The sequence below is a fragment of the Sycon ciliatum genome, chromosome 4, assembly GCF_964019385.1.
Source record: "Sycon ciliatum chromosome 4, ocSycCili1.1, whole genome shotgun sequence".
Taxonomy (NCBI): Eukaryota; Metazoa; Porifera; class Calcarea; order Leucosolenida; family Sycettidae; genus Sycon; species Sycon ciliatum.
The window spans coordinates 2,123,025-2,141,400 of record NC_088646.1 but is presented as its reverse complement, the minus strand read 5'-3'; the positions used below and the strand labels follow the sequence as shown (position 1 = coordinate 2,141,400).

Sequence of the window (18,376 nt, the reverse complement as noted above, 5' to 3'; positions counted from 1 at the left end):
GAGATTGCTTCACACAGCTATGATAGCCGGACGGGAGCACTACAGCAGCCCTTAGTTCCCTGGCCGAATCTCACGAGTGTATCTCACGAGTGCTACACATACGCTGTTTTATTCGTGTTTGCTATCATCTTTTCTGATAGCTTGCATACTGATCACAAGTATCCGATATTCCCTGTAGTGTAGTCAAATGGGTTTCAATTTCGAATGTGTTGACTAAGTTGTAGGGAGTTTTATTAACGCGAAGGATTAGTTTCCTTGCTGCTTGCGCTGTTGGAAGCATCCCTTTACCACCTCGCTGCGCTTCTATTTACATGTACAATTGAATTTCAATTTCATGATTAAAAGGACATGTCCTTGAATGATGGTGGAGTTCCTACGGATGCGAAACAGCTCGGCCTCTAGCCGAGTCTTTCGCGAACCGTGATCTTTTTTTAAGGACATGTGGTGATCCAAGGTTGCTTGCACAAAGCCTGGGGGAGGGTGCATCAGGTAAACAAACTGGAGAACTGTGGAGCTCAGGCGGCTGGCCTCTATCAATACAAGCAGACCACGACATGAATATTGCATGGATCCGGGAAGGTGGTCTTCTGGAGGACAAACACGCACAACTTCAAATGCGGCACTGCAGCAGCCATAGAGGCCAGTGACCCGATTTGTTTGGTCTACTAATATACTAATAAGTAAGTTCGTCTATGCTGTGTGTACTTCAATGTATACATGAGGGAAAGTATACAGTAAAACCTGTAACTAAAGACCACCGTGACTAGCGACCAGGCTGGTACTACAGACCACCATGACTAGCGACCAGGCTGGTACTACAGACCACCATGACTAGCGACCAGGCTGGTACTACAGACCACCATGACTAGCGACCAGGCTGGTACTACAGACCACCATGACTAGCGACCAGGCTGGTACTACAGACCACCATGACTAGCGACCAGGCTGGTACCACAGACCACCATGACTAGCGACCAGGCTGGTACTACAGACCACTTTGCCAGGTACGGACGGTCTCACATTCATATATGGTGGTGCGGTGCAAACCTCTAACTATGGACCACCTGCCACTGAATACCGCTTTCTCTGGCCCCAAGGGGTGGTCGCTAGTCACAGGTTTTACTGTACTTGAGTAGGTACAAAATGGGGCAGACGACCCGGCCCAAGAGCCAGTCACTGGAGCACTGACTCAAGCTCCTACAGTTCATATTCTGAAGAGTCTGCACAGGTCAGTACACGGTCAAAAAGAAGCATTTGACTATGTGAGCAATCACACGAGAAGAATGCATTATGATCAGACAGTGATGAAGTATGGCTGGATTATGAACAGACAGTCGCAGAAGATACTCCGTATGCGTACTAGAGGGCAAGTATTTGCAGTCTGTAACTGTTGAGACACAAAAAGAGAGGCTTTACTATGATGGTAATAGTCACGTCACTGGCGGGTGCCGCAGACGTGGCACATGATGGCGACGATAACAAAGGAATCAGCGAGTTGCAATAAGCACAGCTCCACCCCGCGGCACACGACTACAATTATGAAAAACCTAAGAATACAAAACCCCGGGTAGGCAAGACGGGAACAATTATGTGACAAGACAATCATTGAGCGGGACACAGAATCACATTGAGTAGAGAAAATTGTCGTCAAAATCTAACGCAAGCATCGTTCAAGCATAAGTTAAAGACTAGCATAACGCACGGCGGGGGCATGTACTGCTGAGGTGATGGGGGCATGTACTGCTGAGGTGATGGGGGCATGTACTGCTGAGGTGATGCAGTGGACTTGCAATGATAAAAAATGGGCATGCATGTGGCATGGTGCCACTGCACAGCCCGAATTGGGGTACGGAGCATTGGCGGATGTGGAACGGCAAGGCAACGGCAACTTGTAGCTTGCAGTCAAACGGTGAGTTGAGTGAGTTGCCGGCAGCATTCGTTTCTGTAACATCCCGCCACCGGGTTGAGAAACTATGGGTGTGCTGGCACTTGAAGGACTCACGGCCACTGTTGCAAACCTCGCAACCTCCGGCTGCGTGCGTGCGCGTGCGCTGGTGACGATCACTTGTTAGTTCCGCAAGCCCATAATAGCTGCAAGGCAATGCACACACATACCCACATGCAAGGCAATGCACACACATACCCACATGTAGGGCAATGCACACACATACCCACATGCACCGGGACACACAGGACACGCAGGACACTCTAGTTATACACATGCACGCAGTGCACATACATGTCACATACAAAATTATACACACACACACACACACAAATGCGTGCATGCACCTTTTAAAAGCGGAAATATACGGCAACACAGAGCCTAGAGAGAATTCACTAGAGGCCGTCTGTATACTCAGTATAGGTTTGTGTTCAGTCCCAACCCATATATAGATGTAAACCGACACAAATCTACTATTACTGTATTTTCCAAGTTGCTGGTGATGGCGCTGGTGCAGGGTGGAGGTGGCGGCGGCGGCAGGGGTTGGTGGTGGTGGTGTGACTGGTATGGCATATTGGAGGATTGCTCTCAGTCTAGGAGCAAGCTCAGCTATACCTCCAGCCAAATATATCCGATAGTATGCGTGCATTATGCATGATTGGTGAAGACGAGGAGGATGCAAAGCCAGAATGTACGCAGACCGGTCTGGTAGGTGCCCTATAGGCTGATGATCTCAGTCACGCTATAGCTGGATGTAATCACGGTTATACACGGTAGTAGCCCTGCTCTATGTAGTGTAGCCGGACTGGGTCACAGTGATCCAGTGTGTGCTGTGTGGCGCGGCTCAATGGATTTGCTGATACGCACTGCACTCTGTAGAGCATGCAGACGGTCCAGCTGGAATCATGTGCCTATGTCCACCCCAGCGTGTCGGATCACTCGCAACCTGCATGCATACTCAGCAGCCCGGAGAACAGGATACCACAGTGTAGAGCTGAGGCACGGATCCGCACTGCGGGTGGGCTGGCGCTTACCTTGAAGGATCTCTTCTTTAGCACTTTGTATTTCCTTCTTCACTTCAGCCATTATCTCCTGCAATGTTGAGTTCGAGAAGAGAAGAGAACAAGTCAAACACAAAGTGTAGAGCAAGCAGGCAGCAGAAATCCAACACTGTATCATCTTGCAAAATGTCTCAGTCCAGTGCCCCTGATCTTGACCTCCAAGATAAGTACTAGTACTTTATTTGACAGGTTATAAGTCAACCCCCTGCACTTGGGGCCACAATTTCCCGGTTATTATTATTATTATTATTATTATTATTATTATTATTCGGGAGAATGAAGTCGAAGACACCACTGCAGCTGTACTTATGGTTGATAAATATGGTGGTAAAGACACACCTGGCAATATGGCGGTAAACACACGCCTGCCCACACACGCTCTCTAGGCTGCAAAGTTCTGGCACAGAGCTCTCCTTCTCACCACCACCACCATCAGTTCGCGCCTGGCGCCTGGTCGATGCATGGCTGGTGGTATCCGGCATAGCAGGCTGGTACATCAAGTAGCGCATGGCACATAGATGATGACACAGCAACGACATAGCTCGATTGCGACGTACGTTTCGTCCCCGCTGGACTCATCAGGCAATCTTCTTCTTGGATGTCTTCATACGGAGCTTGACTCGGGAGAATGAAGTCGAAGACACCACTGCAGCTGTACTTATGGTTGATAAATATGGTGGTAAAGACACACCTGGCAATATGGCGGTAAACACACGCCTGCCCACACACGCTCTCTAGGCTGCAAAGTTCTGGCACAGAGCTCTCCTTCTCACCACCACCACCATCAGTTCGCGCCTGGCGCCTGGTCGATGCATGGCTGGTGGTATCCGGCATAGCAGGCTGGTACATCAAGTAGCGCATGGCACATAGATGATGACACAGCAACGACATAGCTCGATTGCGACGTACGTTTCGTCCCCGCTGGACTCATCAGGCAATCTTCTTCTTGGATGTCTTCATACGGAGCTTGACTCGGGAGAATGAAGTCGAAGACACCACTGCAGCTGTACTTATGGTTGATAAATATGGTGGTAAAGACACACCTGGCAATATGGCGGTAAACACACGCCTGCCCACACACGCTCTCTAGGCTGCAAAGTTCTGGCACAGAGCTCTCCTTCTCACCACCACCACCATCAGTTCGCGCCTGGCGCCTGGTCGATGCATGGCTGGTGGTATCCGGCATAGCAGGCTGGTACATCAAGTAGCGCATGGCACATAGATGATGACACAGCAACGACATAGCTCGATTGCGACGTACGTTTCGTCCCCGCTGGACTCATCAGGCAATCTTCTTCTTGGATGTCTTCATACGGAGCTTGACTCGGGAGAATGAAGTCGAAGACACCACTGCAGCTGTACTTATGGTTGATAAATATGGTGGTAAAGACACACCTGGCAATATGGCGGTAAACACACGCCTGCCCACACACGCTCTCTAGGCTGCAAAGTTCTGGCACAGAGCTCTCCTTCTCACCACCACCACCATCAGTTCGCGCCTGGCGCCTGGTCGATGCATGGCTGGTGGTATCCGGCATAGCAGGCTGGTACATCAAGTAGCGCATGGCACATAGATGATGACACAGCAACGACATAGCTCGATTGCGACGTACGTTTCGTCCCCGCTGGACTCATCAGGCAATCTTCTTCTTGGATGTCTTCATACGGAGCTTGACTCGGGAGAATGAAGTCGAAGACACCACTGCAGCTGTACTTATGGTTGATTGCAGTGGTGTCTTCGACTTCATTCTCCCGAGTCAAGCTCCGTATGAAGACATCCAAGAAGAAGATTGCCTGATGAGTCCAGCGGGGACGAAACGTACGTCGCAATCGAGCTATGTCGTTGCTGTGTCATCATCTATGTGCCATGCGCTACTTGATGTACCAGCCTGCTATGCCGGATACCACCAGCCATGCATCGACCAGGCGCCAGGCGCGAACTGATGGTGGTGGTGGTGAGAAGGAGAGCTCTGTGCCAGAACTTTGCAGCCTAGAGAGCGTGTGTGGGCAGGCGTGTGTTTACCGCCATATTGCCAGGTGTGTCTTTACCACCATATTTATCAACCATAAGTACAGCTGCAGTGGTGTCTTCGACTTCATTCTCCCGAGTCAAGCTCCGTATGAAGACATCCAAGAAGAAGATTGCCTGATGAGTCCAGCGGGGACGAAACGTACGTCGCAATCGAGCTATGTCGTTGCTGTGTCATCATCTATGTGCCATGCGCTACTTGATGTACCAGCCTGCTATGCCGGATACCACCAGCCATGCATCGACCAGGCGCCAGGCGCGAACTGATGGTGGTGGTGGTGAGAAGGAGAGCTCTGTGCCAGAACTTTGCAGCCTAGAGAGCGTGTGTGGGCAGGCGTGTGTTTACCGCCATATTGCCAGGTGTGTCTTTACCACCATATTTATCAACCATAAGTACAGCTGCAGTGGTGTCTTCGACTTCATTCTCCCGAGTCAAGCTCCGTATGAAGACATCCAAGAAGAAGATTGCCTGATGAGTCCAGCGGGGACGAAACGTACGTCGCAATCGAGCTATGTCGTTGCTGTGTCATCATCTATGTGCCATGCGCTACTTGATGTACCAGCCTGCTATGCCGGATACCACCAGCCATGCATCGACCAGGCGCCAGGCGCGAACTGATGGTGGTGGTGGTGAGAAGGAGAGCTCTGTGCCAGAACTTTGCAGCCTAGAGAGCGTGTGTGGGCAGGCGTGTGTTTACCGCCATATTGCCAGGTGTGTCTTTACCACCATATTTATCAACTATTATTATTATTATTATTATTATTAAATTTTGAATAGGGCAGTCCCACAGGCCTAGGCCGGTTAATTAAAAAATCCGTCCTCGTGCAAAATTGCCTCTGACCCACCCACCCCCATTTTTCCCATTATTTTTTTGATTTCTACCGATGCCCAGCTCGAAAATAAGAACTCCTGACCCCATGTTTTCAGACTGCACCTGTGTCAAGTACTAGTAGCTATGTACAGTGAGTAGAAGGTCTACCGACGTCACGGCCATGCACCGTCCTACAACTACAAGTACATGAAAAGTCATGTATATCATAGTAGATACTGGTGTTTGCGACAATCGATCCTACACTACGTCTACAGTACACAGTCAGCTATATATCATATCAGTGCAACAAATGTATGAAAGTCACTGGAGCAAAAAAAAAAAAAAAAAAGTACGAAAAATCAAAAAATTAAATTCCGCCAGCACACTCGACCACCCACCCCCTTTTTGCCTGAGAACGTGTTTTTTTATTTTTCGAAAAATACGGACGACCCCTAAAGTGGCCAAAAAATATGTTCCCCCATGGGCAACTTGAATTGGGAGGACTCTAGTAATGGCTAAGCCCTGACTGTGAGTTGACTGCCCCTTTTTTAGTTCGTTTTAACTTTTTAGGTCATGCGGGTAGACTTATAACCGGTAAAATATGGTACATGTACTTTTTTCTTCTCTATTAAAACTTCCCAATGCAGCTTGATCACAGGGAAACGAAGCCGAACCGAATAGCATGAATGCATTCTACTCATCATATCCAATACTACTTGCCATGGTTACGTGCCATGCCAGCTTACCTGCTTGAGTTTCTGCAAGTCATCGGCAGTAGCGGCCGCGCCTGGAGTTACCGAGCTACCACGCCGTCCTAGCGTGCTGCTCCCACCGGATCCGGCGCCGGATTTGTTGAAGGAAACTGGGGGTGAGGACGTCCTGGAAAAGGCAGCACGAGCATCGGATGGTTTGACGGGCCTTGACCTAAGAGTGTCACAGTGTAGAAACAAAAGGCAGTAGAGGCAGATGAAATCAGCCTCAACTGAGAATAGAGCAGAGACGTGTGTACAGTACTACATCCCTGGGTTCTAGCCAAGGGGGGGGGGGGAGCGCCCCTACTCATATTCCGATATTTGTGTTTTTTCATGCCATTCAACGAAAATGCAGTCGATAGTCAGTACTGGAGGGTTCGTAAAGGCACATTCGTCTGGGGTGAACTCAGGTGTTTGCTCCAATACGTTGCATCTCGCAGTGCAAGACAGGTTATTTTGAAAATGGAAAAATCATGGGTTACGGGGCAACTGTTTTCCCTGCCCCCCCCCCCCCCCCAATACTATTTTGACCTGGCTAGAACCCTGTATCCCAGTGTATGTGGTGTTCAGGCAGTGCAGCACCCAAAACCTGTCCGATAGAAGATATCATGTACCACTGTAGAGCACACGTACACGAGACAGTACGGCTCAGATGATAGGTTACATCTGTATGCTGGTTGGAAACGACTTATTCAGAACTGTCCACCAAAACCCAGGTTTTAAACACAGGGCTTGGGCTGGGACAGACAAACACATGACCTGCATGGACTCAGTGCGCTTCCTATCTAGTATCTACCCAACAACTGTGGACAAGCTGTGTCGGAAAAGACATCCCGTGATGGTTTGTCTGCATGGCTGAGGCTAGTGTTGTCTGCTGCTGCTGCTGCTGCTGCTGCTGCTGCTGCTGCTGCTGCTGCTGCTGCTGCTGCTCAGGGCGTACATAGGGCGGTTCCCGGGATGCCCGGGAACCAGTAAAACAAATTCGATATGGGTACAGAGAGTTTTTTGATCCAGGCCCAGCGCTCACAGACTCACAGTGCAAGTGCATGCAGTGCATGTCTGGAGTCCGCCTGCCGGTCCGAGGACGGTGACTAGCCCAGGTGGGAGCTGGGAGTGGGACACAGCGTAGATCTACTGAACTGGGCCATGCCTGAACCCATGATGGGTTCAACAAAGTCTCTAGTCTAGTTACATCGCCTGATTCCTCGATCTCAGAGTCAAATTTTCTTTTGGAGTTTGTTTTGACAAAGTTGGTCGTGTTTTGACGATGCTTTCGAAAAATGAAGAGTCGACATCCAGAGGGCCAGCGCTCTATTCAGAGCTATTTTGAGCTGCAGGCAAAGTGTGTAGCCAGTGCTAGTGGCAAAGGTCAAGCGATAGATGAGAATGCAGACGCACCTGACGTGCAAGTGAAGTATGCATGCAACGAGCAGCGCTGAGGAAGAAATCGTCGGCGAAGCTGTAGAGCGACCGTTGTTGGAAGCTGCTGGATCATCCAAAACTTACTTCAATGACATGGGAGTGTGTTGGAAGGGATATTCTGAAAGTCGACGTCCACAGTGGAATCCAGTCCCCCGAAATTTGCTGGACACGGAAAAGATTTCCGTCATCGACAATCATTGTGCGCCACCGCAGGCGAAGGATTTCATTTCCTGTGCGTATCCAGATGGATGGCAAACAGCGCCGCTTTCAACTATCCTTGTTGGAGGAGTTACCCTGGATAGTCTTTTGACAGGCATGCAATGGTGGCTTCTGCTTGCCCTGTGTGATGTTTGCTCCAGATGATTCGAAACTTAGGCAGCTTTCAAGACTGCATGCAATCGTCATACTGAACAAAACATCCATAAAACGGGGAAACGTTCAGTCTTTTAAAACCATAAATGCGTAGCAATGACATCGTCCAGCAGCTTGTGGATGTCACCCAGTCTGAGGAGAATATGCAGAAACTCTGTGGGGTACGAAAAACAGCATTTCAATTGTGTGTAATGGTGGTTCATCAGTTGGCATGGGAACCACTCCTGGAGGCGAGCGGCGTACGCCCCTGCTGCTGCTGCTGCTGCTGCTGCTGCTGCTGCTGCTGCAGTGCTTGCTGGAATCCGCACTCCGACTTACCCATTGCTGTCTGGCGCATCTTTGGATACTGCACACCAACAGGAAAACACATAGAAATACAAACGACTACTCAAAGACGTGTTATCATGCATGTGTGCTCAGAAGTCTCTCATCCAGTTGCAGCATCGGTTTGCACCTTTTCCTAACAAAACATTGCTAGCCCAACATCTATAGTATTTACGTCTTGCTATATTCCAAACAACTGATCCAGAGTTCCGGAAAGCTCCGGAACGCTTTGTAAGTATGATATCTAGAAAGTGCCAATGGTGTGTGTGCCTGGATGTATGTTTGTGTGTGTCTGTTTATGTGTGTGTGCACGCATGCGCGCGCGTGTGTGTGTTTGTTTGTTTGTGTGTGTGTGTGCATGCTTACAAGGTCAGTGCGTATGGTACAGTGAAGGGAAACTGAGTATGGAAAATGTAGTGTATGTGCTGATGATGGTGGAAGGAACCCACACATGTCTCTAGCCGCGAGACACTGCAGGAACGGATGAGGGTACTGACAGTGCACACAGTGGGTGCTGATATGTGTGACAAAAGTCGATACAAGAAAGTGTCTGCTCCGAACATCGGAGCTCGCGCTTCTTGCCGTCTGATTTGACTGAAAAGTCGATACATTATGTAAACACTACAGCACCACTTAAATATAATTTGCTTGCTGTTTTTTTTTCCTGGAATTCCCACGCCCCTCTATCTTTCACTTCTTCTGCTTCCTGTTCCCTTACCTGTCTTGTACCGGTCTTAACTTGTACTAAATTACATCATTTCACTTTCATTTTGCTTGAAGAAAGTCATGATTGAACCTGCATGCATGACTAACCTGAATTCTGCTGCTGGACTTTCTGCAGCATGGATACCCACAGTACAGAAACACGCACACACGTACACACGCGCACACATGCATGTACACACACACACACACACACACACACACACACACACACACACACACACACACACACACACACACACACATGCACACACATGCACATGCACGCACACACGCACATGCACACACGCATATATATGCACACACACACACAAACACACACAAACACACATGCACACACACACACAAACACACACACACACAAACACACACACACACACGCACGAACGTGCGTGCGCACACACACACACACACACACCGTGACACATAGCACGCATAGGCAAAAGTGAACAGGGTCTCACATTAACAACACGCTGACCGTGCGGCAGGGAAACAACATTCCAGGACAGCATGTCAGTGTGTCAGTGCTTTGCCAGCAACTTAGAATCTTTCAACACAGCACCCATGACGACAGCCCCGACTGCATGGCTTAGTAGGGTGGCATTGGGTGGCATTAGTAGTGGGATATACATGTACATGTAGCACTGAGTTTTGCAGATGATCAGGGAATGGAGTCCCCAGGACTGTCTGCCTATGATCTGGTCAGATTATCAATGCAGTGCAGATCGCCTACGCTGACAATACGCAGGGAAACAAAACTAGAAGTAAGTGTGAGCCGGTTGTCCGTTCTGCCGTTTCTGTGTGATGTCACGTGCTAGTGAAGTGCTAACCTCATGTCTACTCGAATAGATCATTGACCTTAGCAGTGTGGCTCATTGATTGGTGCGCAGTATCAAATTTAGCCCAGGTGTAGGGGGCACCAGTGGGAGTTTGTGTGCTCTTCGCGATATTGTGCCATAATGCTGCGCATGCTCAGGGTAGTGTACTGTGCATTGTGCCAATACACTTTGCCCTGATCTGCCCGTGGCCTACCTTTTCCGGCCCACCTTCACCTCCAGCGTTGGTTGCTTTCTTCCTACAAGCAGTGATTCAAACAACACACAGGAGACACACACACACCGGCATACACACACACACACACACACACACACACACACACACACATGCACATGCACACACACACATACACACACACACACACACACACACACACACACACATACACACACACATACACACACACACGCACACACACACACACACACACGCACACACACATACACTCACGCACACATACACACGCACACATACACACACGCACACAAATACACACACACATACACACACGCACACATACACACACACATGTACATGCATGGGTGTACCAAGATCAGAGAGCCAGTCACTAACTTCACACCAGCGACTGAGAACACATGTGCCCAAAATAGCCTCCCTATCTTTTCAAAGCTCTAGTTTGGAACAAGCCTTCGCTTGCGCCTTTGCACTAACAAATTGAAACGAAAGTGACTTGAAAACAAAATTAATCGGTTTTTGCCAGTGTTGAAAATCGGAAACCGTGGTGGACTGTTATTTTTTAATCTAAATTGTCCTTTCTTCTTTCTATGAATCCTATATGTGTACAATAAGCGACTTTTACATGTACAGTGCTGCTCAATAAAATCGGATTGCGCCCTGCACCAGTGTCCACATGTCAGCAATTCTATGCTGTACTTTGAGAAGAAATGGAACAAAAAGGTTGCCACGCCAAAGCCGTTTACGGCAAGGTAATCGGTTCGGTTGATGCAGCTGTAAACAAGTGTACTTATACGAATACATCCATGCAGTACAAGATACTCTGTACTCACTATTCATATTTCCCGTTTCTTTGCCATAGTAATTAGAACCAAGAGTAGATAAACAAGAGTGTGCAACTCGCGGATGGGTAGGCCCACGGCGGAATTTTTGTTGACGTAATCTTTTCGACGACGCACGCGCTGCGAGTCTTCCGGAAAGTTTTCCCTCGTACCCTTGGCCGGGCTTTACACTACAAGGTCGGTGCCCAGCACGTGCTCTCACACTGCTCTGCGGCAAACTGCGCGTTTCTCTGAAAAAGGGTGACGTCAACAAAAAATTCCGCCGTGGGCGGGGTATCTGCAGATTGTGCAGGAGAGATCTGGAGTTGCAAACTCTTGTTTATCTACTCTTGTTAGAACCCATCAGGTTTAGAAGAGCGCATGCTCCGGTGGTTCTCCTCTTCTCTTTCTCTAAGTTTTGTTCTACACGCCATATTCCTGACTTCATACATCTTCTGTAATAATAACACTAGGCCCTTCAGAAACTATAAAACCTGTCTTCTACGAGTCATAAGGGGGCTGTTTAGCCAGGAGCTAACACAGCCCACCGCGCACATATCCACTCCAGTATTGCTACATTATCTCTCAGGTATACTAGTAGCATACACAGATACATGCAGATCAGCATACACAGGTATATGCAGGTCAGTATATGCTGGCTTACCGCCGGGCGAGAGCTTTAGCCATCTCACTCATCATATCACCTCCTCCACCTCCTCCACCACCTCCTCCACCTCCGCCGCCGCCACCGCCGCCGCCACCACCGCCGCCGCCACCTCCTCCTCCTCCATCCTATAGAAGAAGTACAAGTCCATCATCCATGACATCATTCCATGACATCATCCATGACATCATTCCATGACAGTCATCATCCATGAGGATCATGAGTCCATGACATTAATCCTTGACATCGGCATATACCAACACACGTACTAGTGATTCACCTAGTGTAACATATCCAGTGCATCATCAGCTTCACCATGCCACAGCTTACGCAGCCCAAGAAAACTTCAGGGGGTCTTCCTCAACTAGTCAGGGTCATGGTTGCCTAGGAAACGTCTCAGTAAGGTACATACGTACATACAGAACATCAGTCTAGTGAGTTTGTCACAGCACATGCATTGAAACCCTACTGCACCGAAGCCAGGCCATGATCAGCTAATTGCATGGCTTGCGACATGAGACTGAGGTGTCAAGTTTGATGTGGTACATGTTTTTCTGCAACTCCACTGTGTTACATAGCATGCAGTGCATTGTGTGCATACATCCATGCTTGAAGCCACACACTACACAGCACAGCAATCATACATAAAGTCATACCGGTAGCACCTATGTAAACACAGACTGGTTGCTTTGCGCTCAAGCACACATTTTTGAGAGTGGGTAGTTGCAACTACAAGAGTTAGTAATAGTTTCTTTCTTGCCAAGAGGACTCACAGGCGTGTCGGATTTCTTCAGTTTGACTGCTCCTAGAGCTCCGGCTAGTCCACTGCCGCTGCCACCGCCACGTCCACCACCACCACCACCACTCCCAGACAATGACGGTGGTGGAGGAGGTCCGGGCGGGCCATTACTAGCCATCGGTGGAGGGGGGCCCGGTGGTGGAGGTGGTCCACCACCGCCGCCGCCACCACCTCCACCTCCGGGCGGTGGTACAGGTGGTCCTTGAGGCGGAGGTGCCGGTGGACCGCCTGGCCCTGGAGCAGGCGGTGCAGGTGGACCGGCTGGAGCTGGGGGTGGCGTGGGCGCTGCGGCTGGGACCGGGGGTGCTGCTGGCGGCGCGGGGGCACGCTGTGGCTGCTGCGGCGGTGGTTGTGGCGCCGCGGCCGGAGCAGCCTGTTGACGTGCTGGCTGTGCCGGTGGTTGTGACCTGGCCGGTGGTGGAGGCTGCTGCTGCTGCTGCTGCTGTCCACCTATAGTAGAACAATGTCAAGAGCATATCCTTCAGCATCATGTAACAATGTAGACAAAATGGAGCACGGTTTTGTTGTAACTTGGAGTGTCATGCTGTGTAGAGGCTCTGTCATACACGTCATCACCATGCACTCCGTTCCGTGTACACGGTCTGCACCCATGATGCTTTACCCAAGCCTGCACCCATGATGCTTTACCCAAGCCTGCACCCATGATGCTTTACCCAAGCCTGCACCCATGATGCTTTACCCAAGCCTGCACTCAGTCTGACATGCTCACAATCACAGGGTATCAAGAACTCCACAGCCCACAGCCGTGCACAGCTCCGGCTTCACAGCACCGTGACCAAGCAAGGCCTGCTACTTTTAAAGCACACCAAATGACAAATGACAGTCCTCTTACCACCACCTGTCAGTTGCTTCAGAGCGTCTCCAACGGCACTGGCAAAGGTTGCTGCAACCTGCGGATCTTGAAAGTTCAGGCCATACACGTTCCTTGGATCTCTCCATTGATAGAAAGTCTTAGAAGCGGCGTTGAACACCATGCCTTTATAAAGCTGTGTATTGACGGTGACCTAGGAATTGTACGTCGGCACACATCCCCGCAAACGCACATTATCGCACACGCACACACGCACACACACACACACACACACACACCAGTAAATCAACGCATCTTGCAGCGATTGTCTACTACCGTGGATATGTACTAGTATTTCTGGCTGAATTATTTGTCTTAGAGACATGTTTGTGATACTGTAGGACATGTTATTATAACGAGTCACAAATTTAACGATTGTCCAAAATTCGTAGGTTAACGAGAAGGTATGTTAACGATCTTGCAGTATTCCGGCATATCCACACACAATATTACTGTAAAAGCAGAAATTTTCGGTGGTGTAATATTTTCGGTATTCTCCAAAATCGGCGGTTCGGTAGAGGGAAATTTTCGGTAAAACCCGTTTTCCAGGTAAGTGTACTAGTACTAAATGTATACAGTACCGGTAGTACCGAAATTTTCGGTGCGTTTTATTTTCGGTAAAAATTGTCGGCACCGAAGTTACCGAAAATAAAACACCACCGAAAATTTCTGCTTTTACAGTATATGAAGCAGTACGGCCTCAACGGATCTTATTACAACGAAGAAATGTCATCCGTTAAAACGTTAGATTTGCTTCCTCGTTATATCTACATGTCTTACAGTAGTTTGTGTTCTACTGTATACGTCCATGTTCTGACCTGTACACTATGATGAAGGTGGATTTTGACTCTAGCTAGCCTCTCCTCTTCGGCTTTTATTATCCTACCTTCTAGAGAAGTTCTAGTATTATGACTAGAGGCGTGTAGCACTGCCGTTGGAGGTGGTTCGGCTGGAGGGGGTCTGGGGGTGTCCCCCGGGAAAAAAAAGTGAAATTAGGGTGCAACATCCTGCATTCTGGGCACTTCTGTGGTCCGGCCAAAGCCAAAGCCGGACCAGCTGCTACGGCCCTGGACTTGTCAGTACCGGTATAATGCATTCTTTATGAATATCGTATGCTATCATTTTAGTGCTCACAGTGAATTGAAGTCTGACGGACTACGATGGTCAACTGCGGGACGGGAACTTATTACTGGAAATTCTTAGACGAAGAAGGATCCGATGATTGCCTATGCGCCATGAAACTATTAATACCAACGAATGATGCGTGGTGCTCTGTGCCCTGTGTAAGATAGCTCTGTGCCCTGTGTAAGATAGCTCTATTCCAACGAATATTGAGCACTCTACCGAGCCGGAGGACTCTCATTTGTAGAAGAAAAAGATAACGTATGGACGTAAATTGAACTTGCATATGGACTATGTACAGTCATGTAGATAACTCCAGCTTGTGGATGTTTGTATAGCGCCGCTCAAGAAATATACACAGTTTTGTACGTGCCGCAGGGGTCAAGTTTTGGAGAGAAAAAATACAGCCCCATGCGAACTTGTATCTGCATGTTCAGTCATGAAGCTGTGTAACTTGGAGTATGAGTGCAGTATGCGTGCAAAAGTAGGAAAACTTTAGTTAATGTACATGTCCACCGGCCTGATCTGTATTGTATTGTATTGTATTGTATTTTATTATTTTACTTGGGCATTCCCAACAGACCCTAAGGTCTTCTTACAGGGTGCCCAAGATGACCTGATGCGTTCAGCCTGTGCGATTGATTAGGTGGGCAGGATTCGGCACCATGCACTGAGCATGTCTGGCTAACGTTGGAATTCGGTGTAAATCTTCAAAACCAGACTTGCCGTGCACCCTCATCAGTACCTGGTGAATTAGCATGTAATGAGCACTGAGCTCACACTCACAGCGTGTTTCATGTTCATCATGATTGTGTATGATTGTGTACTGTACTACACAAGGAGAGAGATACATGTACATACCGGAGAAGCTGTTACGTAACAGACTGTGAGTTTGCAAACTGCACGCCTATTTTGTCAGTGCAATTTGTACTCATGGATATTCTGGAGTGACTGGGTAGCGACCGCATTGCTATCTTGTCATGTTTGCGGGCAGACTGAACAAAGAGTTTGGCTGGGTCGCATACCTGCATGTCCGACATCCTCCTGCCCACGATTCTGGACTGGGCCGTCGAGTCGTTGACGAAAAGCTGCACTGCAGATGGCGTGTTCTGCTGCTGGGCTGGCGTCCATTTCTTCACTTTGTCGTCGTACACCAGGACAGTCGCCTGCGCCTGGGCAGTCTGCCGCTCGCTGTATGCAAGCAAGCAAGTAACGAGCACCAACGGAAAACACATCGCATACACGCAAAGAAGTACAGAAGTACAGAAGTCAGGCTCATTTGCAACATGGTTACCGAACGAACAAGAGCCTGAGCGATTATCCGCTTCCTGGGAAGATAACTCGGTGTAACTGCGTGCAAGCACACCTTCACACACGCACATGACTGAGTCTGTGCACATAACACACACGCATTCATCTCTGAAAAGCAAAAGCTTGGGCTCCGCCAGTACTGGCCTGTCCGCATGGACGTAGAGCGGGTCCGTTGTGACAAATCCGCCTGTCTTCGCTCGTTCAACCTGCACCCAAACCAAATCCGGGCTAGCTATCGAATACCTCCAAGTGTCACGAACACATGTATTCGACAACATGCATCTCGAATAGCTGTGGCCGAACTGCTTTCGCCGAGTTTCGGCGTGCAACATCGCGATTTCCTCGCATCTACATGTACATAATTTTACTTCCTCCGCAAAAGAACAAAATCTCTTTTTGGATGGTCACACTCAGTGTGACTCAGTGGTCATAGAACACTATAAAGGCCACAGTATATATATGGGCTAGTACTACAGAAGAGAGCGACAGCTTCAGCTCACAGACACCGTTACCCGCTATCGCCGTATCGGACGTCCCATGTCAAAGAGTTTCGGCCTCCAGCCATGCGACACATTTCTCCTTTCGACAAAAGGTGATGGCAAGGTCACATAACACACACACACACACACACACACACACACACACAAGCACCGTGAAATTGATCACCCCCAGCCCTGCCTGCGTGTGTACGCCGCTAGAACTCACCTCATACTTCGTGTGAACCGCCCTCACGTCAAGCTGTCTGCTGTTGAAGGTGAGAACTGGAGACTACAAGTCTACAGATGAGTCTGCAGCGCCCTGTCACCGCATCACACACGAACCTCCTCGGTTCCCGGACAGAGCTGGAGGAGAAGCGAAGAAGGAGACAGCGCGGGAAGGAGAGCGAGCGCGAGAGATCTTGCCAGCAGCTCAGCTCCGGCGTGACCCACAGCTAGCTAGCAGGACTCCCAACAGGCAGCGCACTATGGCGTGTCTGTTAGCGACTGGCAAGGTGGACTCACACCTCTTGGCCGTCTACACCTCTTGGTCCCTCTGCGTTCAGCCTGCGCAATTACGGTTGGTCGTGGAACAGCGATGCGGTCCACCAATGCTACTGCTCGAAGGCTCTGTAACCCTGTGACTGCGAGTGTGACCCTGCTCAGGCGTCCAGCAAGGTTCCAGTCAAGAATAGCCACTGTACTGTAGCACAGATTCGAAACACAAATCCAGGTGCTGGAATAATGTTCTGGACTGGATGATCCGAGCACACTACACACACATCGGTATGCACTGGAGCAAACAGGTTCAAGTCAAGAAGCGCTGCTGGAGTTTGTGGTAGATCTACCCAGTGTACTTGCTATGGCAATGCCTTACTGATTACTACGGACTAGTGTGTGCGTGGTTATGACTAGCGAGGGCTCTCATCTACAAGTATCCTGGAACGGGAAGTAAGGGACTTGGACTGGACTGACAGTGTAGAGAGAAGCAGCAGCACCAGAGCCAGCTGTATCTAGGTTCAGAATGCCCCAGCAGTAGGTCCAAAAGTCCTCTTCATACGCCGGAGTAGTATCGGTAGCAAGCTTTCTTTCAGTCTTTGCTTGCTTGACGTCCAGGCGTCTGGTAGCAGCTGGTTACCAGTTGGTCAGGAACGGAACGAAGTGAACTGCTAGTTAGTGACCACACCACACCACACCACACCAGGTCAACTAAAACTAGAACAACACTGGCATCACGAAGTCAGAGGAAGTAAGTAGTTCGTCACATCTCTACGACGACAATGCTGAACGACTGGAGTGGAGGGCTATGTTGCAACGTTGGCATTCATGAGGTCGCAAGCAGCAAAGCAGCAACATGTAGATGCTGTTCCCTGTACGATTCGTGAGAAGCCACCACCAGCAGTAGTTACAGCCTGTTCAGAAGGCTGCCTGGGTCACTGCTGCTACATCTCCAGCAGTGTAAAGGTAGACTACACAGTCAGGATCCACAGGTAGATCTACAAAGTAGCGAATTCCAGGTCAACCGTCACGCCCTCCAGCCAGGGCAGGGCCAGGGGTAGGGGCATGGGTGCCCGTCGTCTACCAGTAATTCCTAGTCTATGCTGCATCATTCATGTACATGTATGCACTGTGATTAGTATAAATCAGGGAGTCGTATACGACTCTATGCTATAAACGTATAAATGCACTATACTTCTGCCTAGCCCCTCGTCACCGCACTGCAACGAATGCACCCATCACTATCAAGTAACTTCTGCATTCAATTTTGATGGTGAGGTCGCTAAGGTGTTTCTGCAGACTTGGGCTTGCTCTCGGATCTGCCATATCTCTGGCAGTGACA

General features: G+C 49.3%; 2 protein-coding genes across 2 annotated transcripts; both read right to left on the bottom strand.

Annotated features, from left to right (window-relative positions):
* Positions 1–1,253: 1,253 nt before the first annotated feature.
* On the bottom strand, positions 1,254–12,564 carry LOC135813346 (short stature homeobox protein 2-like). The gene is made up of 8 exons (XM_065326446.1): positions 12,559–12,564; positions 11,958–12,085; positions 10,473–10,515; positions 9,531–9,552; positions 8,712–8,739; positions 6,594–6,771; positions 2,980–3,037; positions 1,254–2,091 (listed from the first exon to the last, which is right to left on the bottom strand). The coding sequence occupies exons 1-8, from the start codon at positions 12,562–12,564 to the stop codon at positions 2,069–2,071; spliced, it is 486 nt and encodes a 161-aa protein (XP_065182518.1). The 3' UTR covers positions 1,254–2,068.
* Positions 12,565–12,637: 73 nt separating this feature from the next.
* On the bottom strand, positions 12,638–17,831 carry LOC135813861 (vasodilator-stimulated phosphoprotein-like). Its single transcript, XM_065326884.1, has 4 exons — positions 16,766–17,831; positions 15,775–15,940; positions 13,610–13,781; positions 12,638–13,206 (listed from the first exon to the last, which is right to left on the bottom strand). The coding sequence occupies exons 1-4, from the start codon at positions 16,768–16,770 to the stop codon at positions 12,653–12,655; spliced, it is 897 nt and encodes a 298-aa protein (XP_065182956.1). The 5' UTR covers positions 16,771–17,831; the 3' UTR covers positions 12,638–12,652.
* Positions 17,832–18,376: the final 545 nt, after the last annotated feature.

Bases quoted from the DNA above. Each gene is read 5' to 3' on its own strand.
- LOC135813861 (XM_065326884.1), bottom strand. The intron at 13,782-15,774 runs GTATGCGACCCA...TACAATTCCTAG, and splicing joins GGAGGATGTCGGACATGCAG to GTCACCGTCAATACACAGCT. The intron at 13,207-13,609 runs GTAAGAGGACTG...GTTCTACTATAG, and splicing joins GAAGCAACTGACAGGTGGTG to GTGGACAGCAGCAGCAGCAG.
- LOC135813346 (XM_065326446.1), bottom strand. The intron at 9,553-10,472 runs GTAGGCCACGGG...TCCATGCTGCAG, and splicing joins GTGAAGGTGGGCCGGAAAAG to AAAGTCCAGCAGCAGAATTC. The intron at 6,772-8,711 runs GTAAGTCGGAGT...TGACACTCTTAG, and splicing joins GATGCGCCAGACAGCAATGG to GTCAAGGCCCGTCAAACCAT.